This window comes from Podarcis raffonei, chromosome 12, assembly GCF_027172205.1.
Source record: "Podarcis raffonei isolate rPodRaf1 chromosome 12, rPodRaf1.pri, whole genome shotgun sequence".
NCBI classification, from domain to species: Eukaryota; Metazoa; Chordata; class Lepidosauria; order Squamata; family Lacertidae; genus Podarcis; species Podarcis raffonei.
Window position 1 is genome coordinate 58,528,865 of NC_070613.1, and position 27,055 is coordinate 58,555,919.

At 43.0% G+C, this 27,055-nt stretch overlaps 1 protein-coding gene across 9 annotated transcripts in view; it reads right to left on the bottom strand.

Moving 5' to 3' along the window:
* The window catches only part of TPK1 (thiamin pyrophosphokinase 1), a 259,313-nt gene extending 234,807 nt beyond the window's left edge, over positions 1 to 24,506 (bottom strand). For all 9 annotated transcript variants that reach the window (XR_008327150.1, XM_053359643.1, XM_053359645.1 and 6 more), the window contains exons 1-2: positions 24,384 to 24,506; positions 20,436 to 20,501 (exon numbers count right to left, since the gene is read on the bottom strand). Coding sequence is in view for 8 of the 9 variants with exons in the window: in XM_053359643.1 (XP_053215618.1) it covers positions 20,436 to 20,478 (43 nt within the window). In the remaining variant the exon portion in view is untranslated. The remainder of the gene's footprint in view (positions 1 to 20,435; positions 20,502 to 24,383) is intronic.
* Positions 24,507 to 27,055: the final 2,549 nt, after the last annotated feature.

Here is a 27,055-nt window from a genome sequence, read left to right on the forward strand (position 1 = left end):
CAGCTAAACTGCTAACTGCGATCTTGCAGATGCACAGATGAATCATTTAATCCAATTATCTCACTTTCTCTCAAAAATCTAGCTATTTCAGCATTAAAAAAGTGATTTAAATGCCTAATTTGGCACCAAATGCTAGTATAATAAAAACAAATATAGGAACCTGAAACATTTCCATTTTCTCAGATACCCACTGCAGATATAATGGTCATGAATTCCAGATCTGTTTAAATCAGGATTTTAATCATTTTCTTATACTAAATGGGACAGCTATGGATTACAAAGAATCAAAATTGCTCAATACAATATGTGAGTCGTCCTAAGAAATAATGCCAAAGCAGAAAGGTATTTCCCTCATATACAAGGTGAAGAAGTTTCAAGTAGAATTATGATCATAATGCATTAAGCTGTGTAAATCAAATATAATCCTGTTAATTTTGTGTCTCCATGGATCAGAGCACCTCCACTACTTCACTACCCTGACTACTTCAGACACTACAAATTATCCCAAATATTTTTCTGTCTTCAAAGATCAGCACTTGTTCAATGCAAGGTGGACAAGGCTGACCAATGCCAGCCTGAGCTATTTCCCCCCCCCCCCCACTCTCTGTGAGAGCATCTCACATGTAAGAGCCTTTAATAGGAGAACTGTCTCCATCAGCTTGGTGTCTCTCCCTTCCAGAACCACTTTTACAAAATAAAACACTGTTGCGCGCCACCTATTCTCTGAGTGGTATGAGATTCCAGGGGTTCCAGGTGCTTTCCCAGGGTTCGTGTTTCCTTTGGAATGAGGAAGAGCAGAGACTGTGGTATCTTCAGGATAGATGGCTTATTTACACATATTTACAACCAGAGCCTACGACGGAGGGCTTCATAGCATGGTTTTCTAGCACAGATCCACTTCCTTTGTTTCCTTAATGGCCCATTACTTCACCAGAAAGGTAGCCTGGCTATTCCAGGAATTGGATGGACCGCTGACCTGACCCAGCAGGCTTGTCTTATGTTCTTATGAAGAGAAATCCCTGTGCATGAATAAGTTATTTATTAGTATTAGCTTTATAATATTTATATCCCACCTCAAGATGGTTCAAAAAAATTAAAATGAACATGAATAAAACACAGAAAGCTAAGAACATATAAAAGATAATAGTTCAAAGCTATTACTAAACATTATAAAAACAAATATTTTAATATACAGATAGATGCCTTTAGGCATGCTGGAACTCTGCCTTGTTTGAAGGAGGCGCTGGCTATTCCCTCTACCCACCTGGCAAGGCCTTTTTAGTGAGCCAGGAAGGGCAGGGACATGTGGCAGCTCTCACAGTTCCAGAGCCAAGGTGGCTCCTCTGCCTGCCAGTGGCTCTCCAGTCTCAGGCAGACTTCCTCCCAACACCTGATCCTTGTTAGCTGGAAATGCCACAGATTTAACCAGGCACCTTTCGCATGCAAGGCAGGTGCTCTGTCAAGGAGCCATGGTCCCTACCCGTTCCTGCGCATGCAAATCTCTTTGAGCCAGATATTTTGCAGGTCATGATTAAGTAATCTTTATCATGATGTATAGGATGTGGGTGGCGCTGTGGTCTAAACCACTGAGCCTCTTGGGCTTGCTGATCAGAAGGTCAGCGGTTCAAATCCCCGCGACAGGTGAGCTCCTGTTGCTCTGTCCCAGCTCCTGCCAACCTAGCAGTTCAAAAGCAAGCCAGTGCAAGTAGATAAATAGGTACTGCTGTGGCGGGAAGGTAAACACCATTTCAGTGTGCTGCTCTGCTTTCGGTGTTCCGCTGTGCCAGAAGCGGCTTAGTCATGCTGGTCACATGACCCGGAAAAACTGTCTGCAGACAAACACCGACTCCCTCGGCCTGTAAAGCGAGATGAGCGCTGAAACCCCAGAGTCATTTGCAACTGGACTTAACTGTCAGGGGTCCTTTACCTTTACCTTTTATCATGTGTATAGCCAGGATCCAAAGAGTTATACATCTAGTTCCACATGGACAAAAGCTTTAAGGGCTTATGTTTCTCAGGAATCAAACTCTTAATGCCAGACGGCAAACAATTCTCTGAAACTGGACTTGTGCTATGTCACGGAAGCTCAAAATCCCAGGTACTTGTGTACAGTGGTGCCTCGCAAGACGAAATTAATTCGTTCCGCAAGTTTTTTCTTCTTGCGAGTTTTTCGTCTTGCGAAGCACGGTTTCCCATAGGAATGCATTGAAAATCAATCAATGTGTTCCTATGGAAACCGCCTTCAGACCAGGTCCGGGGACAGTCTGTCCCCCGACCTCTTCTGAAGGCTGGGGGGGGGGGGGACAAGGGCTTTTCTTCCCACCGCCAGCCTTCAGAAGGCTGTTCTGAAGGCTGGCGGTGGGAAGAAAAGCCCTTCTCCCCACCTCCCACCCCGCAAGCTCCGGGGACAGGAGGGCTTTCCTCCCGACTGCCAGCATTTTAAAAGCCCCCAGGACAGCGGAGACTTCTCCGCTGTCCCGGGGCGATCTGAAAATGCCTTCGCTGCCACCCGCCAGCATTTTCAGATCGCCCAGGACAGCGGAGAAGTCTCCGCTGTCCCGGGGGCTTTTAAAAAGCTGGCGGGCGGCAGCGACCTCTTCCAGGACCTCTTCTGAAGGCCGGCGGAGATTTCCCTATGGGCTTTCTTCTTGCAAAGCAAGCCCATAGGGAAATTCGTTTTGCGAAGCACCTCCAAAACGGAAAACTCTTTCGTCTTGTGAGTTTTTCGTTTTGCGAGGCGTTCGTCTTGCGAGGCACCACTGTATGTCTTAGCTCGTTGGATCCTGCTGCCTATGTCAGCTATTCTGGTGCCATAGGTTAGGATAAAAAAATAAACAGTGGTCTTTGGACTGGAAAGAGGAAACTGTGAGTGTATGTGATGATGCATGACAAAAGAGATGCATGCAGCTGAACATTAGTTATAAAGATTATAACAAGAAATAACAGTTGCACAAGTGCTTCCAAAGCAAAGTTTCCACTCCCACAGGCAACTTCTTGTTTCCAGCAATCTAGGAGGAGCTGAAGATGTCTTTTGAAGGCAGCACTTCCCAGTGACTTTAAAACAATCTCCCATAGGGGGTGATTTTCCTCCAACATCCTTTGTTTACTATCTCTGTTGCTTCTAGCTAGCTCCTTGATAGTTGCCAGAGAAGATGATAGCAGCTCAGCACACGCTAATGGATAACCAAAAAACAACATTATCTGCTTCCTGGCACAGTTTCCAACTCATCAGGATTCCTATGTTTTTGTTGAAAAATATTATGTTATTTACAGTTCTCTGAGAAATAAAGTTTGAGAATGAACGAAAACAACACCACACAGGGAGGCACTTTGCAGTTCCCACAATAACCTTGTACATGAAAAATAAAGGCCGTGACTGAAACGCTCCAATACGCAGATGTGCTTGGTTTAAGAGTGGAGCTTCCTTTTTCTATTCTGCAAGGTGAAGGAATCACTCTTGGCATAAAATTAAAGCCTCCATGAATTCATGGGCAGCAAAATGGCAAATGCAATTCAATGTACACAAGTGTAAAGTGATGCATGTTGGAGCAAAATAAGTAAATTTCATGTGTGCATTCATGGAGTCTGAACTAGAGGTGATGGACCAGAAGCAGGACCTTGAGGTCATAGCAGATAGCTGGATGCAGATGTCAACCCAGCATGCAGCAGCTGCAAAAAAAGGCAAAATCCATGGTAGGGATCATAGAATTGGAATCATCTAGTCCAACCCCTGAATTGCAGGAATATTCAGCTGTGCCATACAGGGATCGAACCTTCAACCTTGGCATTATCAGCACCATGCTCTAGCCAACTTCATAAGAAAACAATTTTTAAATAAAACTGCCAATATCAAAATGCCATTATACAAATCTATGGTGCAAACACATTCGGAGTACTGTGTGCAGTTCTGGTAGAGTTGGGAAAAGTTCAGAAAAGGGCCACCAAAACGATCCCGGGGTGGAGCGACTTCCCTATGAAGAAAGGCTGCAGCGTTGGGGACTTCTTCATTTAGAGAAAAGGAAAGTAAGGGATGACATGACAGAAGTCTATAAAATTATGAATGGCATGGAGGAAGTGACTACAGAAGTTTTCTCCTCTCTAGGGGGGGAATACTAGAACTTGTGGACATCCCATGAGGCAGAATGTTGGGAGATTGAGGACAGATCAAAGAAAGGAGTTCTTCACACAGCACCTAGTTAAACTATGGCCTTTGCTCTCTAAGGAGGCAGTGAGGGCCACCAGCTTGGCTGGCTTTAAAAGAGGACTGGGCAAATTCATGGAGGAGAAAAGGGCCCTCAACGGCTATGCGCCACAAGGCCTCTGCTCTGCCTCAACGGCTGGAGGCAGCAATATTTCTGAATACCAGCTGCTGGAGAAACCACGGGACAGCTCCAAATCCCCAGACTTTAAGTGACGACCACAGAGAGAGTCCAAAGTTAACAAAAGTGACCACTTCTTTCCATGTGAAAGGAACAATAATGAATGATGCCCTTCACTAGGTTTTTGAAAATTCAAAGTCAGAAGCTGATTAAGACAACAATTCTAACCTAATTTATCTGGAAGTAAGCCCAATGAATTCAGTGGGACTTACTTCTGAGTAGACAGGGTTAGGATTACAGCCTTGATGCCTATTAGTTATCTTTAGCAACAAGCAAGCAAAAGATGAAAGGCATTCCCAGCAAAAGCCCCTGCAACCAACTGGCGGAAATCCACATGGTGGTTCTTTTTCAACAGATTCCACTGCTATCCCTACTTCACAAAATGGCAGCAGCTGGCAGAAAAGGGTGGGACAGAAATGCAATCAATCACCAATTGGTGATTACTTTCTACTGGTCTTTATCTTTAGAAATTGCTAATTTTGGGGGCCATGGAGTTTTCCTTGCAGCAAGGAGTTGCATAGCTCAGCTTTCCTCAAGCTAAGTATTTTTCTGGAAATACTGTGACTTAGCCTCCCCATTTTAAGTAGAATTTGCTGATCCAAAGACTGCAAGTGGAGCTTTTTTCTTTTGCATTTCTGTCTTCCCACCCACACAGCTCTCAAAGTATTATTATCCATTTCCTGTAATTTCTTCTCCTATTCTCTTATCATGCTCAACTGCCCAAACTGCCAGTTTCTTTCATTTCTCCTCCCTGGTCCTTTTATATTCACTGCTTCCTCCTCTAACAGTTTTCCCTCTATTATCCCCTTCCCCTCTATTCCCAATTTATTGGTAGTGATGATAATAAATATTAACCTTCTCTCTTTCTTTCCAATTTCCTTCAAAGCTTCCTTCAGAGGAAGAGCACCTTCCCTCCTTCCTTCCACTTCCAAATTTTCCCATCTCCTGGCCACCTTGATACAGCAGCCAATGAGCTGTTGGTGTTGACACTGGTCCAACCAAAGGGTTGTGGCGTGGCCAGGGGGCAGGGCAGGCAAGTGAGGGTGCACCAGGTAGACGATGGCACTGAGGCCCACCTAAAAGTCTTTGGAAAACGTAAGTCTTAAAGGGACTCAAAATGTCATGATTACTGCACTCAGACCTAATTCAAAATTAATGCTCATATCTTCTAATGCACTGCATTTTGCTTTTCTATCAAAAATGCCTTTGGTTATACAACAGATGCTGCTTTTATAAACAACCTAGTAGTGTGACCATATTTACTTAGCTCATCTGTATCCTTCATTCAAAGAGAATGAAATCCATTATTTATAAGTGGTGAAGATGAATCCTATGTGGGTTTTTTTGAATACCCATTAAAACAGACTTTATCAAATTTAAATCCAAAATCTTATCTTAATACTTCACTGACCTGGAATTCACCTATCTATCAGATCTGAAGTCTACACTGTCTAGAACCAGGGACCTCAGAGAAATGTAGCCACCCAAAGTCACTGTATAACCCCAAGCTCTAACGTGCTTATCTTTATCAACTTTTCTATTGAGGAAACCTACTGCAGAAGAATTTTGTATATAGAGGAGATTGGTTAATTCGTTTTTACGGTTGTTCCTCCTTGCTTACTGGCAAAGGGTTAAACTCTTTGGTTTGCTTTATTGTCTTGATTTGCTGCTTGTGCTTGGGGGATAAGAGAGCAGGATGTGGAAGGATCTATAGCTGAGCCAGCTGAAGGCTGAGAAGCTGCCAGCAGTAGTGCAGCAGAAGGTTAACTACATATGCCAGGTAGGGCTAGGCTGTACCTGGTTTTCAACACTGTGAAATATCAGCAACTAAATACCACAATATGCTGAACGTCAATAAATTGGAGTATCGCTCAGCCCTAATGCCGGCCCCCATCTATTGGCCTATCTCACCTTGGAGGTGATGTAACATCCCTCACACCATCTCAATAACGGCTTCTGAAACAGGTTGAGGTATTCAGATATCAGGCCAGTCAGCATGTTGCCTCTAAACGTCTAAGGCAGCGGTTCTCAACCTGTGGGTCCCCAGATGTTGTTGGACTACAACTCCCATCACTGCTAGCTAGCAAGGCCAGAGCTCAGGGATGATGGGAGTTGTGTCCAACAACATCTGGGGACCCACAGGTTGAGAACTGTTGGTCTAAGGGAATGTTTCTCAAACTTGGGTACTCAGCTGTTGTTGGACTACTACAACTCCCACCATCCCTAGGTAGCAGGACCAGTGATGAGGGATGATGGGAGTTGTAGTGGGAGCCAAGAACAGCTGGAGACCCAAGTTTAATAAATACTGGTCTAAGGTATATAAGTCTCCCTTTGGCGTTGGCCCTCCCTGCCAGGGAGGGTGCTGCATACTCCATTATTGTTCCCTGGAGTTCTTGATAACTGAATGAGGAAGCATTTTATCCTGCTTATGCTATGTTATTCTGCTTAAAGATTGCTCCACTGCTTTGTATTCTGAATTAAGCCTGCTACTTAAGAAAAATCTTTGGAAAATTTGTTTTTTTATTAACACTTTCAGAGCAACAATATAACATACTCCTTTAATTTGTCTGTATAAACAGTCTCTTGAGGCTTTAATTTTCTTTTTAAAAGATCCCTTAGAAAGAACAATCCTTAAATTGGAACTTTTCCCGAACCTTCTCGTTCATTAACATACACAGATCCACATATTCACTGAGAAGGAACCACTTTTCATTGTCTTCTTTTGCATTGTCGCAGTGCCAGAGAGAGTGAAAATAAAGGCAACTTTAAAGCAAAACACTGAGAAGGGAGTCAGGGGCCACAGCAAATGAAAACATTCCAGTTTAGCACCCAATAAGCATTCCTTGGTTGACCGCAAGTGAGAGATACAGCTTTATCTCAATGTTTTGTGGTCATTTAGAAGGGTTTTGCATGTGGCCAACGGAAGGATATTTGCAATTCTGCTACAAACAATAAGGGAACAATCCAGGCCACCCGCTGCACGTAGCAATGAGCATGTATAGTGTAGCGTGAGCAGGAGTCGCTGGAGGAAGTGGTCATTGGTAGGAACTTCCACATGTGTGGTGATGCTTCTCAAAGGGGGAAAAAGGTGTGCCGAGGCTCTGGAACACCTCCATGCCTTGATTCTGCCTGCCTAAGAGATGATCATATCCATACTTTGCATGAAGGTCACAGGGCAGCCCTGGACCAGCCACTATATCTGAGCCTAATCCGTCTGGGGGGGGTGTGCTGTAGGGTGGGACACCCTAGAGGAAGGGTAGGATGAAAATTTAATTAAGTGGAGAATTCCACATATCCCGCAGCAAAGATTCTAGAGGTGCAAAATTGGAAATAAATTTTGGATATTACAAAATTGGATATTACAGGAGAAAAACGACTCAGAGCTTTTTGGCTTACTTCAAAAAAAGCCTGACAAACTTTCTTTGAGATTTAAGCAAATATTAGCTGGCAGAACAGGTCAAAAAAGGTGGATGGAGTAATTGAGTATAGTTTAAGAACATGAGCAGTTTGTTCTTGCTGATAAATTAGACAGCTGTTCTGAATTACATTTCATGCTGTTTTTGCACAACAGCTAATTTCCTGCTGGTAGTTCTAAAGTGACTTGGAAGTGTATGCAATTAACTCCACCACCTTTTCTTTATCCTTCAATAAAAGCATCAATTGTATTTGCTTACGGTGAATTTGCAGGGGTTTCTTCCTTCTCCTTCTCTTCCTAAAACTTTAGAATACATGTATTAGATGTCTAATGTGGGCTTCATAATTCAGAAGCCATATTTTGACATCTGAATTATTATAAAAGCCAACAACAATGCTGGCACTCCTGTAAAACTTGATTGAACTAATGGAGCCTTTCAATTCATGAAACAGTTTTTCTCTATTTCCCACCACTACCGCACAGCATCACACACACATTTGTGTGAGTAGGAATGCATGTTGAGCAGTTCATGTGTATAACAACTAGCCAATGTGTATATTCACCTAGCCTCATGGAGAATGTGCACATAATCCTTCCAGAAATAACTGTTCATATTTCCCAATCAATATACATAATCTCCATTAGGCCTTTTGGGAATGTGAATACCTTGACAATTTTGTACGTTCTCTAGCAAATATGGACATTCTTCAGTCAGTATGTACTGTCTCCACAAAACGTGACTTCTTTTCTATTTCTGGTTCAAAAGTGTGCAGTCTGCACCCCCTGGACTGCTTCTGTCCCACTACCCAATCTTCCATGACCCACAACACACCCTCCTGCTGATCAGTCAAGGCAAGAAGAAAGAGGACCTCCAGATAAAATTAACTGTTTCTGCAGTTCAGACTCCTTTTCATTATCCTCAGCTGTTCGCCCGCCAGCTGAGCAGAACAAGGCAGACTTGCAGGGAGAGGAAAGTTTGAAACCCTCCCGCTGCCCTAGCCCTTGCTACTAAGCTTAGGAAAAAAAGCTTTTGTTTTCAAATTGACATTTATCCACAAGCCTGTTTCTGCATCCTCTCTAGCTCTCCCAAGACCACACCAGGAATACGCAATGCAAGAAGACTAGCAGGTTGCAGCAATGCAGCTCAAACCACACCAAATATAAAAAAAGAAAGCAAAACTAATTCCAGGGCAGATTTTCTAAATGTTCAGAAAATTGCTAGTTTATTTTTTAAAGCCAGAGAGAGGCTTAAGAAGCAAAAAGTTTCCAGCTACGCTGTACATGCAAAAAGGCGTCCCATAAGAACATCAGAAATAGTTCAATGTCCTGGTGATCGCAAAGGAAGAAAAAGTGGCGTGAGAGGAAGGAAGGGGCTTTTCCAGAAAGCGGAGGGAAGAGTGGAACCAACTTCCTCTCAACCTCCTTTTACTGCTTGAGAGGAAGTGGCTTCCTTGTTACACAATCGTGCTCAGTTTGGGTCTGACTGGGTCACTGCCCTGCTACCAACAACCAAAACTCTGACAAGAGCCCTACAGATCTCAGGTTTATGGGGGACAATACAGTGCAGCAAGGAAGTTAACACACAAGCATTTGGCACACTATGCAGCTCTGGTCCGGGGACCACAACCAGCTCCCTCCGCATGGTTCCCACATGAATCTTCGTGGTCCCTCAACTTGTAAAGGTATTAACTTCCAAGCCTTTGCATTAAAAAGGTGTTATTGACTTCAATAGGATGTGAGTTGCACCTTGTCTCTTTCTTTAAACCATTCCCAGTGAATTATTTGAACCAATTAAAAAGAAAATTGAACTTTCTACTTGGTTCTGCCAAGCCATTAAAGGCCAGTATATATGCATGTTAGAAATTATTTCTGATGTATAAAACATAAGTTTCAGATCTTTGAGAACAAGAAGTGCCTGTTCGGAATACATTTTCTTGTATTATAACTCAAAAGTTATTGTGCTACATTTTGTTCTCCTCATTATCACTTAATCAAAATGCTAAAATACCATTCCAGGGGCATGCTCTCAGCACCATTACAAGCAAGGAAACCAAAGGGGAGATTTGGTTATTCATGCCTAAGGCTGAATTTTGCCCCATATTTTTAACCATTTTCACCAATAGAGATCTGATTTATATTTTTAAGCAAGTGTTGCTAACTTTTGTAGTTCTATCACTATTCTTGATATGGGGCATTTCTGAATTATTTGTTTACTGAACGCTGGTTGGTCTCCTCTGATCTACATCACCTTCACCGGCAATACATTTTCCATATCATAGTGAAATACACACACAATAAATGCACCCAAAATAGTTACGCAATGGATTCTACAGTTTCCTAATTACCTGGCAGAGGGCTACTTTATAGATGGTGTATTTCACTTCATGGAGAATATTTGTTACTTCTGTACCATCTAGAGGTGCAACAACTTAACTTTGTACATCTAATTAGCCTACATTTGGGGTTTACATTTCAGAATCCCTGTTGCTTTTGAGACATTTCTTTCCAAGCTTCAGATTTCACAAAGACAAGCCCCCTGATTTGGCTTCTTAATGCCAGGCCATTTTGACTGACATGTTCTGCCTGATCACTGGAACCAGGTCTGGACTTATTTCTTCAGGCAGAATTCTTGGGGCATAGTTTTGGCACCAATGGAAGCTTTCCTCCCAAAGCGAATCTACTTGCATAAGAAAGAAAGAAAGAAAGAAAGAAAGAAAGAAAGAAAGAAAGAAAGATTGTTATATGAAAGAAGCAAACACACCTAATGTCCACATCTAGCTTGGCTCTAGATCCTGACAGCATGCCCCTGACAACATGGGAAACCAGAAGAAAGGATGTCTCTCTCACACACACACCACTTTCTAAAAATCCTACTCCTACTCATGTTCCAGGTAAATCCTTCATTAAGCAATGCTCCAAACAGTAACTAACCTAGAGACCACATAGCTCCACACTCTGTTGTTAATTCTCTTGTGATGCATATTTAATATAAGCTTTTTGTGGATCCAGACCATCATGGTGACATATGCAGCTATGAATACATTTTCATTTTCATTTAGCTATGCGGATGTTCAGTAAACAAGTGTCACTGGCTCTCTCCAATGAGAAATGTGTGAGATGCAAAGTGAACGACACCCTGCCTATTTTTACAAAATCTTGAAATGAGAGGTGTCTAATTATTTTATACATATGTGTATTAAAATTGGTGTTGAAATCTTTGGCAGTATTTATAGCACACACACAAAAGCTTTGAATATTCAAAGCTCAGGAATTACATGGAAACATTACAGGGAATGAAAATTAAACCATTCTTCCCCACATCACATTTCACTCTTTCCTAAAAGATTTGCTTTCTTTGTTTCTATATTTATTTCAGCTCTTTTGAACAACTGAAAAGACAGCTGCTAACACATGTATGGGTTCAGCAAAAAGGCTCATCCGTTTCCTTTGCTTATAACTCCATTCCTTCCATTCTATAGAAACTTCTGTGAAAGGAATCCAAAGCTGTTTGCAAAAAGTGAAAGCATAGATCAGGCATTTGGAAAGTGCAAAGTGTTTAGTACACTCTGCGTTCAGTGCTTCTGAAGCATTGAGCACTAGGCTTCCCATGTGCCCATGACCAACCCAACCGTTGAGCACTAAAGCGCCTTTCTCTGGTGCTGCAGCCCTGACAGGCTTCAGGGGACCCTGTGGCTGCTATTGAATTAAAAAGAAAGAAAGTGTAAGGTCACAGATCTCTTCCCATCATTTTCATAATTTCTATGGGTCATAACCTCCTATGTTTCCCTTGGATCAAATGAGAAAGACACATCAGCATACTGGTGACACTTTTCACCAAATCTCTGGACAGCCTCATGTGGTGATTAAATGTGGAGGTCACACATTATGGGAGACAAGGCAGAATCCTGCGTCACCCCCACATGCCAAAGGTTAGAACTAAGGCTCCAATGAATAGCCCTGCTTGGGAGTCCAAAGAGACTCTGGCACAAAGCAGCTGAAGGCTGTGAGCTGCTCCTGAGGCCTTCTTGGAAGCATCTCAGAGATTCAGGTGGATGTTTCTTGCTTTCTCTTCTGCCCAATTTGATATCTTTTTAAAAATCTCCCATAAGTGTCTCCAAGTTTTCTATAAATGGAAAATGCTAGCTGAGAAAAGTGGAGAGAGGCAAACAGTGGTGGCGGCGGCGGCGGGTACAGCTCTGTGACTGACAGCTCTAGCTTCCAATCAGGTAAATGGTTTCACCAGAACTATCCTTCTTTACCTAATGTCAAAATGCCTTTGAAAAGGACTTGGAAGGGATGTAGAAAGAGTTTAAACTGCTCTTTGCTAATCAATTCTCTTAGGAGCAACTCTATTTTGTGGAGCTAGTGGTTGGTTGTGCACTTACTGCCTTGCTTTCTTTTCTCCTTTCTTTATTTCTGAATTATCACGCAGATGTATTAAAGGACATGAACGTGAGGATGGTGCATGCATAGTCAATTATTTCTGATTTCTTGTACACACACACACCTTATTTAATCTTGCTTTTGTCCATAGCCATCTCAAATATAATCTGTTTTGCTAGTTATTAGGTAAGTCACTTTTCTTCACCCCCACCCTACCCTGACCTGACCCTAGTTTCATTCGCATTAATGTTTCACTTATTTGCAGTGATTATGTGTATGTGTGCAATCAGATAGCATCTCTCCAACTCTCTGTTCTTTGCTATGTGACAACACACACACATACTGCTGTAAGCATGTACCAAGCAGTACATTAGTGAATACTTCCATACATTTCCATGAAGTATTACCCACTCTATCAAGAATGAAATGGGAGCAGGGTAAATATAATAATAATAATAATAATAATAATAATAATAATAATAATAATAATTTATTATTTATACCCTGCCCATCTGGCTGAGTATCCCCAGCCACTCTGGGTGGCTCCCAATCAAGTGTTAAAAACAGTACAGCATTACATATTAAAAACTTCCCTGAACAGGGCTACCTTAAGATGTCTCCTGAATGTCAGGTAGTTGTTTATCTCTTTGACATCTGATGGGAGGGCGTTCCACAGGGCAGGCACCACTACCGAGAAGGTCCTCTGCCTGGTTCCCTGTAGCTTTGCTTCTCGCAATGAGGGAACCGCCAGAAGGCCCTCGGCGCTGGACCTCAGCGTCCGGGCAGAATGATGGGGGTGGAGACGCTCCTTCAGGTATACTGGACCGAGGCCGTTTAGGGCTTTAAAGGTCAGCACCAACACTTTGAATTGTGCTCGGAAACGTACTGGGAGCCAATATAGCATTCCAATGCAGCTTCTGGGAGAACATGCTACAGACAGCAAGAGAAGTCAAATCAAGTCTGACCCACCCAACCCTTTGCCTCTTCACCACAGGTAAAAGCAGAGGGTCACACCTCTTTGTCTGAAATTTGGCAGGCTTCCTCTTCTCAGAAGTGGCTACTGTGCCTACAAAATTCACCCAATTCTGCCCCAAAATTAAAATGCCATAGGCATTTGTTGATTTTTCCACTATAGTTAGTAGAGAAGTAAAGCAAAGCTTCAAAAAATGCACCAAAGGAAGTCTCTACGTCAGATCTGAAGTGAAGCAAAATATCAATGTGAAGTGCCAAGGCAACCTGCTATCCAACGCAACAAGGCTGGTTCAAAGGCAATCTTCTTTTTTGTTTTCTGGCACGGCTGTTCTGGGTCTCCCCTTCAGAAAGCATGGAAGCTATCAAAGCACGGTGCCTGCCAATCTCACCCCTGGCTGACAGTACTGGAAGCCCCTGAGAAATTCAAAAGCGAGGGGTTTTTAAAATGATTGCATGGTGCCTCCTTCTCCAGTTCAATCTAGAAAATGGAGGTGCCTCCCCCATAAGCACTAGAACCAAGGGGTCTCCCAGTGAATATGATTTGCAGGAGACTGAAAAACAATTGAAAGCATTTCTTCACACAATGCATGCTATGGAAATGGGCAACTAACAACCTAGCAGTTTGAAAGCACGTCAAAGCGCAAGTAGATAAATAGGTACCACTCTGGCGGGAAGGTAAACGGCGTTTCCGTGCACTGCTCTGGCTTCACTAGAAGCGGCTTAGTCATGCCGGCCACATGACCAGGAAAAACTGCCAGTGAACAAACGTCAGCTCCCTCGGCCAATAAAGCGAGATGAGCACCGCAACCCCAGAGTCGTCTATGACTGGAACTAATGGTCAGGGGTACCTTTACCAATTAAGAACACTGCTGCTTTAAAGTGTCACACATTAATGCAGCATAAACCGCTTGGTGATAACCCTTTTCAAAGGGGAAGAAAAGTGAAAAAGCTCAACAGCTGTCAGATGAAAATTAAAGGATTCCTCTATACTTTTGAAGGCTTCTGGACTGTGTAAGTGCTATTTTCATTTTGCCTTCATAGACTACCTTAGGTTTGAAAAACATTTCTCACTACCAAAAGATGAGACTATTTTTAAAATTGTGATATATGTTCTTCAATTCAGATGGCAAGAACTGAAAATCTTTTTGCTTCTCCCTCATGGCCAGTACAAGAACATAGGGTGACCCAGTGATTTGATTTGCAGTAGCTCAGTTGTGCAGGCATGATACAATGCCAGCATGGATATCTACACTAATGTGCCATCAATGCTCGTTGGCACCCACAGAGCCCTGCTTATGCGCAGTATGATGGTGGGGCTATGAGCCAACACTTGCTCTGTGTCTGTGCACCATGAGGTTTTAAGAACCGAGAGAAATCCAAAGGATGAAGCCTAAGCATTAGCTCAGTTGTGCAGGCATGATACAATGCCAGCATGGATATCTACACTAATGTGCCATCAATGCTCGTTGGCACCCACAGAGCCCTGCTTATGCGCAGTATGATGGTGGGGCTATGAGCCAACACTTGCTCTGTGTCTGTGCACCATGAGGTTTTAAGAACCGAGAGAAATCCAAAGGATGAAGCCTAAGCATTAGCAACATCTGTTTGCTGTTCTAGGAAAAATCATTTCTTTTGTAAATTCAATTCAGAAAAGGCCCTAAAATACTTACAAAGATGTAAATGCTGAAATATCTAATTTCCCTGGAAAACACGTATGTTACTGAATCAGACAACCAGAATATATTAATATTAAAAATAATTATTTTCGCATTTCCAATATTTCTCTACTGCATTTTTTTTAAAACTGTCTATTAATTCTGCAAACATTTTCCCCAAGACCAATATCCAGCTTTGTAGAGGTGTTACAAAAGATAATCAACTGATAATACTTATTTTATTAAGTCTCCTCTGAAGCTTAATTCTTAACAGAAAAACCCAATGCAGCTATAAAAATGCTAATTAGGAAAGTTTTGGAAAAAACGCTGCAGACTAAATACAACTCCATGCACAGGAAATTAATTCAGCAGATGATGTGGAAAAGATGGCATATAAAGTTAACGAGATATTACTTAAGGCAAGAGAAACAATTAGGCTATTAACAGTGGAGATAAACTAAACATTTGCCATCAAATATAATGAAACTAATTAAAAGTGAAATGAAAAATAAGACATGAATATGAAAACAAATTCAAGCACAATAAAAGGCAAAACATCTACAGGACCAAAAGCAGTAGACTGCAGACTGGGAAGCAGTACAAAAAGCCATCGGCCGAGAAGATCTGCTAGGCAAACAATGAAATTCCTGAGACTGTCCTCCCTATTTTCAGAAGAATGACCACAAGAATAGCTTTATGAATTCCTTCCATAATGTATAGATGATCTCAGCCACTGCTGAAGAATTCGGCCAGGGATTTTGTTCAGAGTTTTAAAAAAGGTTGTACAAGTACAAGGGAACTGCTTATTGAGAACACTTGAACCCTGTCATTCACGAACAGAATGAACATCGAGATATGGCAGCTTCTGCTGGCAAGAGTCCGATTCTTCCTGGGCCTTTTTGTTCTTGTGCTTGGTGACTAAAAGTCACATGTGCACTATCCATAAAATGATGTGCTTTGAATTCAGGAATAGATTCCTGAGTGCAAATGAATAACAGCCTGACTTCCTTGGAGAAAGTGCATGCTACAAATATGATCACTGATCATGCTTTTTTTTGAAAAATCGACTTACAGACTTAACAGAGAAAAGAATTGTGAACTTGATGTTCAGTTTCCATGTGTGTATGGTACCAATTTTACAGTGCGACCTCTCCTTAGACCAAAGTAGTGCAAGAGCCTTTGCTGAAATCAATGGGGCATCAAGTCAGTTATCACTAATTTCTTACTTTGTTTCTACGGGTGGGACTAACCCTCAGGATTCAGTCCTATGCCTCTCTCCCTCTTTTACCCCAAGTATGTATTTCTTGAGGACTCAACATTCAATTTAGATACAGAAGGGGCTGAGAAGCTATCCATTCAGGCAGAGAAACACCTGTTAGCCCAGGTGCAGGGCTGGAGAGGTCCTATAAGGAGCAACTGTAATGGAGACCGAAAGTGACAAAAATTAACCGGTGAAAGAATGAGGAACGGGAAGGTCATGGATAGAGGTGAGAGTCCGTGAAAGGCAGGCAAATGTTCCAACTCAACACCATGTTGCTCCATGTAAGATAACGCTCCTCATTTAGTAGCACCCATTCACTAAGCTCTCAACGGATTAGTTTCATTTCTCAAGAAAGTGGTTTTTGACAAGGGGTATACACATGTAGACTCAGTATTCAGTAAAAAGGGTAGACTCTATTTTCACATAATTACTTTTCAGAGTAAAATTATGCTTTTAAACCCCCCAATTATTTGATAAAAGCAGTACAGTTCTTTGGGGGAGGAAATGAAACTTACGGCAACGTTGGAGACACTATCAAGTTTTCAGAAAATGGAGGGAAATCAAAGGACCTAATGTGTTCCTGATCAAATTTTTATGCCTACTAGCTGAGAAGATGAATTAGCTTAGCTGCACTCATTTCCCCAAAGAAGCCCTATTTGTGTTCCTTAGCCATGGCTGGGTATTATTTCTGAATATCTAAACTCTGGCTAGGGATGGGCTACAAATCTAGGTGCAGACACTTTATGCTGTACTACAACGCACAGGCAGAACACATTATACCAGTAATTAACTAGTTATATGTAAACTAGTAATGCAAATAGCTATTTTCCTAGTCACCTACGAGATCACTTCCAAGTGACTATGCAGAGAAACATTACACATTATGGGGTTTTGTTAGGTTGAGACCCCAAACTGAGTTACAGACCAACTTACAGTGTGTTGCATGAGGCACACAATTATTACCTTCTTTTGCCTTTTTTTTTAAAAAAAGCTTTTTTGCAAAGAGCAGGAGAAAGAAGGGAAGGAGAGAGACAGAGAGGGAGAAACAGAACGGCACACAATGGAAAAGTGGGTTCCATGTGGCAGGTTGGAGTGAAAAGTGATGCCTTGTCAAAAGACTGGCGATGACTGCTCCAAAATATATGAACAGTTTGGGAAACATAATGCAGAATCTAGTAAGCATCAGGCCCACCGTATGTTCACAGTTAAGTTTCTCAGAGAAGAGTGTACAGTACTGAGATTTTCATAAACTCCCCAACATTCTACAGAATTCAGACAAGGGCATTGTAAAGTTGGTATTATTCTCACTATTTCTGAAGTGAGAACTACACACAGACACACAGCTGAAACGTCTAATAGGGAACAGGAGCAAGAAATGCATGCTTGCATTATTCACCATGCAAGTTGACTATAATATAATCAAAAGGTTTTGCTATTAACTTTAACTAAGTCACCTTTGCACCTTTGTTATTTAAGGGACTTTGCCTGAGAGGTGTTAAACATGCAGGACACTTAAGGGTTGGAGTGTGAATGAAGGCCCTGCGCATTTCCACAGGATCACTCTCTGAGTACATGGCTGGCTGTCTCCAATTTGGTCTTCAGTGTTGCTTCAATCACTGCAAACCACTTTTGAGAATGTCAGGGTGTTCCCCCCCTTTAATCTATCAAGAGCTGTACAACCACCAATAACACAAAATTAACAGTATTGCAGAGATCTTTTTAAATGTCACAGAAGCTCACTCGTATTGATATTCTGAACTTAATAACACTAGTGCTGTAACGCTCTGCATCAAACTACTTGAAGCACTTTCATAAGGCAATAAAGCAAGGAATTTGTTTTCACCCCAAAGCTATGTCAGTGACTCTGTATAACTCTATTCAGAACAATTTCCATAACGAATAGGGAAGGGGGGTGGGGGGGAGAGAAGAAGTTCCTTGGTGCTCAGTCTAGGTGCTAAAGTTATTTTCATCTCAATGCCCATAGATAAGGAAAGGGAGATACAAGAAGGGAGCTCAGCTTTAAGTATAACCTGCAATATGGGATCCACTGTTAATAACTGACACCTTATACTAGTCATTCTCTTCCTTTTCCTTTTCTGTCCGCTGCTGGTTTTCTTAATACTTTTTCTCATTTTGTCTCTTGTATCTCTCCCCTCCGCCCTCTATTTCTCTCTGTGTGTCTTTGAAGGAGAAATACACACACACACACACACACACACACACACAGGAAATGATGGTGGTACTACAGATGTAATCCACCTTCGGTCTGGACAGAGCCCAGTTTTAGACCACATCTGACATGGGCCACATAGATAATTCTAAATCTGGCCCACGGACCTCTGGATTCTTCAATACATATTAGACGCATAACCACTAGAAGGATGGCCTAAGCAGTCGTCTGTTCAGTGTCAACTCAACCACCAAGTAAACCGGCGATTGTAAAGACTGCAATCTAGAAAGCCTGGCTCCATTAATTATTCAGTTCTGCAACCTGCATTACAAAATACAGTTTTGTGCAAAATCCTTAAAAACAACTGGATGTCAGATTATTTTAATGGCATTTATAACTGGCAGTTCAACACTGACAAAAAAAAAGCAAAATCCCCTACTTCCCTTCAGGTCCTGCAAATGCAGCTTTTGCTGTCACCCACACCACCTTTTTGCAAGCAGGCAAAAATACACAGTTTTCTCACAAAATTAAGATACATCAATCGCTGTTTTAATTCACTGCTCAGTCCCCAAAAGTGAAAATAGTGAGTGTTACCCCTACCCAAAATCAAAGCAAATGAATGGCAGGTAATTATAAGAACTGGCATGGGTTAACAAAAAAGGGGCAGAAGTAGACATCCCATCAAAACGTGGATTGAGACAACCATCTCTTTACAGCAGCAGTCGGAAACCTCTGATTCATGAGCAAAATTTGGCCCACCAGGCCTCCACATTGGCGAGTGCCAGTTCCTGGCTGGCATTCATCTCACAGGCAAAAGTACTAAGTGTCCTCGGTCTATTTCATCCAAAGCTTCTGCCCACAGCACACAGCAGTAACATTGGTGCGGTTAGTATGTTCAACCAAGATCAGGAAGATGGAGGTTCAAACCCACACTTTGTCAGAAAGCTCACTGGGTGACCTTCAGCTTATTCTTCTTGTTTAAATTTGTATATTGCCCTTCATCCACAGATCTCAGGGTGGTTCACAGCATAAAAATACAAGTGAAAAATGCAAAATACATAATAAAAACAAAAACAAAGCAATAATCCCCTCCCCCCTCTCGCATTGGCACACAAGAGGTTGTCAAGGATGGAGACCTTACTCTCTGGCAAATCAGGCCACCCCACGTATTCCACAAACCCCTACTTTTGTTATTTGTGGCGCACGTGCTACAGATTGGCCATCTATTAGTTGGTTCATTACAAGCAATAGAAAGAATGTAGCTAATTATGTCAAAAATAATTTGACATTAAGAACTTTTAGGGGCTGCAATTCCTTCAGGATGACAGCCTGTAAGCACCAAGCAAGCTATAAACTGAAATGAGTAAGTTTAATTAATTCAGACATGCACAACAAACATGTGGTACAGATTAAAGACCCATGAATGAAGTTCCAGCTACCTGAAATGCATAGGTAGGTGAAATAGCCGCACTTAAATGAAGTGTGTTATTGCCTCTATAAAAGAAAGTAGCAGAGACGGGCCAACAACTTGGAAAATAAAATAAATTGTTTTAAATGCTTTTCAGTTAAAGACCCAAAGCATTACAATGGGATGCTCAGAGCGTCTATGTTCATTTAACTCATGTTGAATATAGTGGGGAAAAGTCTAACCATCTTGAAATAACATCACCCCAATTAAAAATTTTAAATAAGAGCAATGATTTTTATGAGTTGGGTAATTCAGCCATTTGGATAGGCTCACTCTGATCTCAAAGCAGCTCTTAAACTTTAATATCATGGAGCGAAAGACAAATCACAGAATGGGGAATAAATGACTTTTTTCTCCTGAAGTTGAGAAGAATCATTATAGTTATCCCATATTCCCTTGTAATGGCTATGGGAGCATGAACACTGCTTTTGAAAGACAGTCTACCCAACCATTTCTACCCAGGCAAATCAAAATTGTTAAATTCTACTCCCAAACCATTTGCACAGCCTCCCATTGTAACTGCATTAGTGCTAGTGCAGAGATTCATAACAAATAACTAAAACGAAACACTGATTCTACCAGATTCTGCATTTGCGGTAGGGCTGCAAGGCTGAGTCTCTTCAAATATTACATAACAACGCCCATCACTAAAGCAGCCTTTTAATGTGGTGCATTCAGGATGCATTTCAACAAAAACACTCTTAAAAGAAATGTAAGCAGTAGATACAATACCAGTGGGAAGCAGGCATTCCAGCGGAGTAAACACAGGATCCATAGCTGCTTATTAATGTTGTAAAACTAAAGCAAAACAAAAAAGCCTGTTAAAAACCACGGTTCATGAACCTCACTTATTAATTCAATATTTTAATTATAGTTAAACTATACCCTAAGCATAATATTCATGAGAAAATGAACAGGGTAAAAAAGCTCAGTTCAGAAATAGCCACAAATTTGCAGGCACACACAAATATTGATTTTAAAATAAATACATTTAAAGCTGATTTACACAGAACCATGGACCGTTACATATAGCAGGTGGCAGGAAGCCCATTCCAGTCCGAAGAGATTAATCTATAAGTACATTTGGCATCAGCCAGATTGATAGATAGTGTGACACACAGTTCAAGGGATTGGAAAATCTGAGTTCTGGAGGAGCAGGGAAGCAGCGAAATGAACGAGCCAAGCTTGAGAGGGTTCAATTTTTAATTGGTAAATATTGATTTTTATAGAAGTAACTTGCCACCTGAAAGCAAAACTGAATAATAAGCAAAATAATAAAGGTTGCATGAGCAATGTACTTACAGCTCTGTTAAAACAGAGTACGTTACAGAAGCAGATGTGATTTTTGTAGAGGAGACATTATTTCCAAATCAACATGTTTGCTGGGTTAGGAACCATGCCATGAATGGAGGTGGGCACTCAGCACAGCTTGCTGTTGGTGTGCATCTCCACTGGCAGTCTAGGGGCACAGGTGGTACACAGCCCTGCGCACACCAGTTCCCAGACAATTGAATTTCTGGGCCCAATTTAAGGCAGGGAACATAGCTCAGTGGCAGAGCAGGTGTTCTGCAGGCAGAAGGTCCCAGGAGAGCCATTCCCAGGCTGATTAGACAATGCTAGGCTAGGTGAAAAAAAGAGTCTGAGCTGGCTGGGAAAAGCGGGACCTAATCTGCACCATCCTTCAGCCATGTAGTATAGGAACATAGATTGAATGCTAATGCTCAACTCTGGGATATGTGCAATAAAGAAAAGAATACAAAAGGCCCTTAGTTGCTAACTATTAAACTTATTTATTAAAATTATCTATTGAGTAGAAGCCCCACTTTATTTATTATTTCATGGATAATTATGTTTTGGGGGATTTTTTAAATGCCACCAGTCCAGAGGCTAGGGTACAAATAGAAGTTAATTAATTAATTAATTAATTAAGCACATTAATAAGTTCTAGGTTTAAAATAAAAATGTATTTTTAATCTACTAGACAACATGGATTCTGACTGATTGACTCAGATGGTAAATGAGACTGATTGAAATGAAGATGACTACAATCTTTTTTATAGTCACAGGAACAAAACTGTATTCATCTTTCTGCATCAATCCAGCAAAGATGCCCAAGGCTCCCAGCTCCTCCTCTTTGTTTTAAATTTAGGTTTAAAACACTCTTTGGGAGGCATTTGGGGTGATGGCCTGCTTTTTCTTTTTGTCTCTTTTCTGGGTTGTGTGTAGGTGCTTCTCCTGTTGTTGCTGTTGTTGTTGTGTGTGGCTTGGCGGGGTGGGGGTGGGGCTGCCTGACAGCTTCTTAGATTTCCAAATGTGCTCCTGGTTCCTAAAAAGTTTGGGGACCCTTGGTCTATAATATCTTAATTTCTACTGTCGTCTCCTCTGGTCAAATAGGTTTCTAAAGCGTTACACTTTTTTTGAGCAGAGACAGCTGTGATAGGAGGGTGCAGACCTTCTGCTCCTTGGGACAATAAACCAACTCCTGTATTTATCCAACCTCAAAGATGTGCACAAGACAGTAGAATTACAGTGGACGCTCAGGTTGCGAACGTGATGTGTGCGGGATGCACGTACCCGCAGCAGCGTGACTGCGCATGCGTGGGTTGTGATTCGGTGCTTCTGCGCATGCGCAAAGCACGATTTAGCGCTTCTGCGCATGCGCAACTGCCGAAACCCGGAAGTAACCCGTACTGGTACTTCTGGGTTTCGGTGGTCCGCAACCCAAAAAGACGCAACCTGAAGCGTCTGTAACCCGAGGTATGACTGTATATGGCTATCACAGTTCTGAAAACAAGACCAGCAGAGCTGACATGCTGTAACTTGTAAAATATCAGCATGTCCACCAATAAACAACTGGTCTCTCCAACACTGCAACTGGAACAAATGCATGACGCCAGGGATACTTTGGATGCAACAAGGTCCAGTGCCCTAAAGCAAAACAGCTGGACTGAATTTTAGCATTTTAACTGTGAACACAAGGGAATGTGTGAAGAGAAGATGTGGGCAGGGAGCACTCAATACCGAAAAAATGTGGGTGGGGGGCTTGTCCATAACAGAATACACAATGCAGAATACAACATGCCGGCAGCTAGAAGCCCAACAGTGACATCTGCCCAAGTGATTCCTCAAACTGCCAAGCCAACTCCAGAGCTAAAAGAGAAGTATGTGAGCATTGGTGGGAAGCAATGGGGGAGGGGGGAGAAGAGCATGAAAAGAGCTTTGGAAAAGCAAAATCAACTGCAGGCCCAGAGCTTTAGAGGACCCCACACCCCCAAAAGCTACCTCCCCACCCCCTGCCATGTTATCCCAGCCCTTCTCCAAGAAGTTCAGCGCGGCCCCTATCCATTGTAACACCAAAGCAACCTTGCTGTTGTTTGTTGTTTGGTAATTTGTTTTAATCTGTCTTTCATATTACATTGTTTGTTTGTTTTATTGTTTATAAAAATATTTATGTACTGCTGCATCATAAAAATATATCACTGCGGTTTGCAACAATATAAATACATAAAACCGAATCAATGGTTGTAACCTACCCCGGGACTCTGTAGCAAAGCCCAGGTAATAAATTCAAAGGCTGTCCAGTGAACCACATGATTGGATGAAGATTTGAACCTGAATTTCCCCAGTCTAACTCTAGAGTGGGAGGGGGAAGAGAGAATACAGGTACAGATGCCATTTTATTAACACAGCTTGTTTGGCCATTGTTTTTGTTGTTGTTTAATGCAACCCCTCCAAGGGTCAAGCCACTTCTTGCACAGGGGAACCTTTGTTCTTAAACTTCAGTTCTCAAGTAGGAGGTTGGCTCTCCTGATTTTTTTTTGTTCGTGTTTTGCTGTTCCTGAACCTCCCATGGGGGCTAACAGCTTTTAGGAGACGGGGAGGCACAACCACTCCTTTAGAATCCTGAATCCTTCCTTAAAGGAGCCAGGACTTATCCCTCAGATTAAATAAATAAATAAAATGATGATGACGACGACAAACAGGCTGCCCATTATTCTATTCAGAATGCAATGCAGTCTCTTAAACAACTGTCCTTAGCCCCTGTACGTCTGCAAAGATCATGTACTTCTTTGCAAAGTTCTCTCTTCTGCAAGAGTCAGCACTGAAGCAAGATACTTCCTTTTCCCCTCCCTCTTCCACCTCTGTGTGGACATTAAGACGTGTCGGGATGGGAGGGTGCGGAGCGAGTGCGAAGGAGTGTGTGTGAGTCCCTGTCAGGGAAGAATTGTAGAGTTGGAAGGGACCCCGGGGGTCATCTAGTCCAACCCCTTCAGTGCAGGAATCTCAGCTAAAGAAGGCGGGGTATGAGTTAATAATAATATTTCACTAGTCAAGGAAGTAGATGCAGAGACCACGCCGGACCAGGAGGCAGCGATCCGAGGCCACCAGAAGAGGATGAGAGGAGAGGGCCGCCAACCACGCGGCCACCCTCTGCCTCCCCCGGAGGAAGTGCTCCCGCACGAGGGACCGGCGCGGGAAGAGGATGCCGGACTCGAGGGGCCCCTGGGGGCCAAGCGCGGGACCGAGAGAAGAGACTCCAAGTCGCGGGCGAGTGGGGAGAGGAGCTGCAACTCGCAAAGAGCAGGAGCCATTCACTCTTGTCTGCTCCCTTTAAGGGGGGGGGCTGATTAACACAACCAGGAAGGGCCAGAGGAGAGTATTTCTGCCGGGGGGGGGTACCTGGTGCTGCTGCCCAGAGACACCCGCCCTCTCGCTGCCGCCGCCGCCGCCGCCGCTTTCCCTTTTGCACCTGGAGGTCCAGGACCGGCTCGCCAGGAGCCAGGGGAGAGGCGCCGAGGGACGAGCGCACCGATCGCCACACTAATCTATGGCACGGCGGTCGACTTCTGAGCAGCCGCTCGATTCTCTCTTGTTGGACTACAACTCCCATCATCCCTGAGCTCCGGCCTTGCTAGCTGGGGTGGGTGGGACTTGTAGTTCAACAACATCCCACAGGTGGATTAAGGCTGTAGCAACTCGAAGGCGGAGCGGGGAAAAGAGAGGAGGATTATTTTGCCTGAAGAAGTGTGCATGCACACGAAAGCTCATACCAAGAACTAACTTAGTTGGTCTTTAAGGTGCTACTGGAAGGAAAATATTTTTTTGTTTTGACTATGGCAGACCAACACGGCTACCTTTCTGTAACTTTGCCTGCAAGCAAAGAGTTGCGTTGTTTTTGGCATTGCAGCAACAGAGTGGCGAGCTGTGCAAGCGAAAAAGGCAGCAGCATCTGCTCCACGGAAACGCCGCGAAACCAAAGCACTTGCAACCAAAGCCAAATGCGGCAGCAACCTCTGCAAGAGGAGAATGGCAGCTCCTGCCTCTGGACCTCGAGAGAGAGCCTGGGGCAGGAAGGGGAGGGATAGGGCGCCGTGACCGGGCCGAGCCCTGCCTCTTAAAGGCGCCGCCCAGAGGAGGCGAGAGGCTTCCCGGGCTGCGCCTTCTTCGCGCGCCCTCCCGCCCCCCGTTCTCATATACATCATGCATCTTCAGGGTGTTGGGAATTGTAGCTTGGTGAGGAGGAAGCTGCAGGTCTCAAGAATGGTTGGGAGGGGAAAGTCATGTGCACTAAAAGTGGTTTGTGGATGTGGCCCTGCTCTCAGTGTGCACTAAAAAGCGGCTAGCAGAGGGATTTAAAACAACTGCTGCCCAGGCTTGGAAAAGCAGATTTATAAAATTGTAGAGTTGGAAGGGATCCCAAGGGTCATCTAGTCCAATCCCATCTGGCGGTTCCCTCACTGCGAGAAGCCAAGTTACAGGGAACCAGGCAGAGGGCCTTCTCAGTAGTGGCACCCACCCTGTGGAACACCCCCCCACCAGATGTCAAGGAAATAAACAACTACCTGACATTTAGAAGACATCTGGAGGCAGCTAGGGAAGCCTTTAATGTTTGACAGACTATTGTATTTTAATATTTTGTTGGAAGCCGCCCAGAGTGGCTGGGGAAACCCAGCCAGATGGGCAGGGCATAAATAATAAATTATTATTATAGTACGCCTCCAGGAGATCTTTCTGATGCACTGGTGTGTATTGGAAAGGGCTTGAGAATATCTTTCATCTTATTATTTCCCTTTCTCCTCCCCTTCACTTCTCAGAGATCAGTTAAAAGTGGTGGAGAGGTCAGACCTCCCCCTCCAGTCCACTTTAAATTCTTCAATTAAAGAAAATCCATGGAGTGTTTTTTTATTATTGTAAATTGAGTCATATACTACAAGCCTTTGCATGTATACTGAGAAGTAAGTCCTACTCAATTCAATGGAGTAAGATCCTGGGTAACTTGGTAAAGACTGTGCAGTCTTATACTGCAATCCTAAGTATTTTTACTCATAAGTTCCACTGTGTTCACTCTCAGGTTACTGATCATTCTCACAGTTTTCATTGTATTTTTGTTCTTATATATTGGTGCCTTTCCTGTGGGAAGTGCTTGACATGTGAAATGTCTGTGGGGAAAAGTGCCTTTCCTTAGCAATATGTGAAGCAGGGAATCCGCACCCAAGGAAGGACACAGCCTGATCCTGTTCTCAAGCACTCAAGGGTGCTACAAAAAACATGCTCTGAAGCAGGCTTCCTCAACCTCGGCCGTCCAGATGTTTTGAGACTACAGTTCCCATCATCCCTGACCACTGGTCCTGCTAGCTAGGGATCATGGGAGTTGTAGGCCAAACACATCTGGAGGGCCGAGGTTGAGGTCTGAAGTAAAAGTCACTTCAGAGGCTCAGAGAAGTTGGCATGCTCTTTTCTACTTTTCTTTCGTGGGTAGATTGTTGTCTCTGTGCATATTAACCATACTTGCCTTCCTAACATAAGAGGGAGGGGACTAAAAAGAAAACACAAGGAATCAATACAAATATTATATAAAACTTTGTATTCAAATAATATATTGCTTAATTTTATGCCGTTTAAAAACCAGATGTGTTGAGGGGTGGGTGTACTTCTCCAGTGGGTGGAGGGATCCTGGTAATGGGTGATTTGATCATTAGGAACACGGATAGTTGGTTGTGTGTTGGGCATACAGAGAGCAGAGTGCATGAAGGTTGCAGATGTGGCCTCTTGGCTAGGCAGTCTTGTAGACAGTGACAGAGAGGAGTCACGTTAGCACCAGTGGCACGGGAAAATGTTTTTGTGAGGTCCTGGAAGCCAAATTTAGGTTGCTAGGTAGGATGCCGAAACCCAAGACCTCCAAGGTGGCTTTCTCTGAAATGCTGCCATTTCCACAGGCAGGGCCATCTGGACAGGTGCAGCACTGTAGTCTCAATGTGTGAACCACACCTGATTCACTTCTGCCCTCTAGTAAGTTGGAGCCATAAACCACAATCCTGACTTAATATTACTTCTGAACTGGGGCTCCTGGT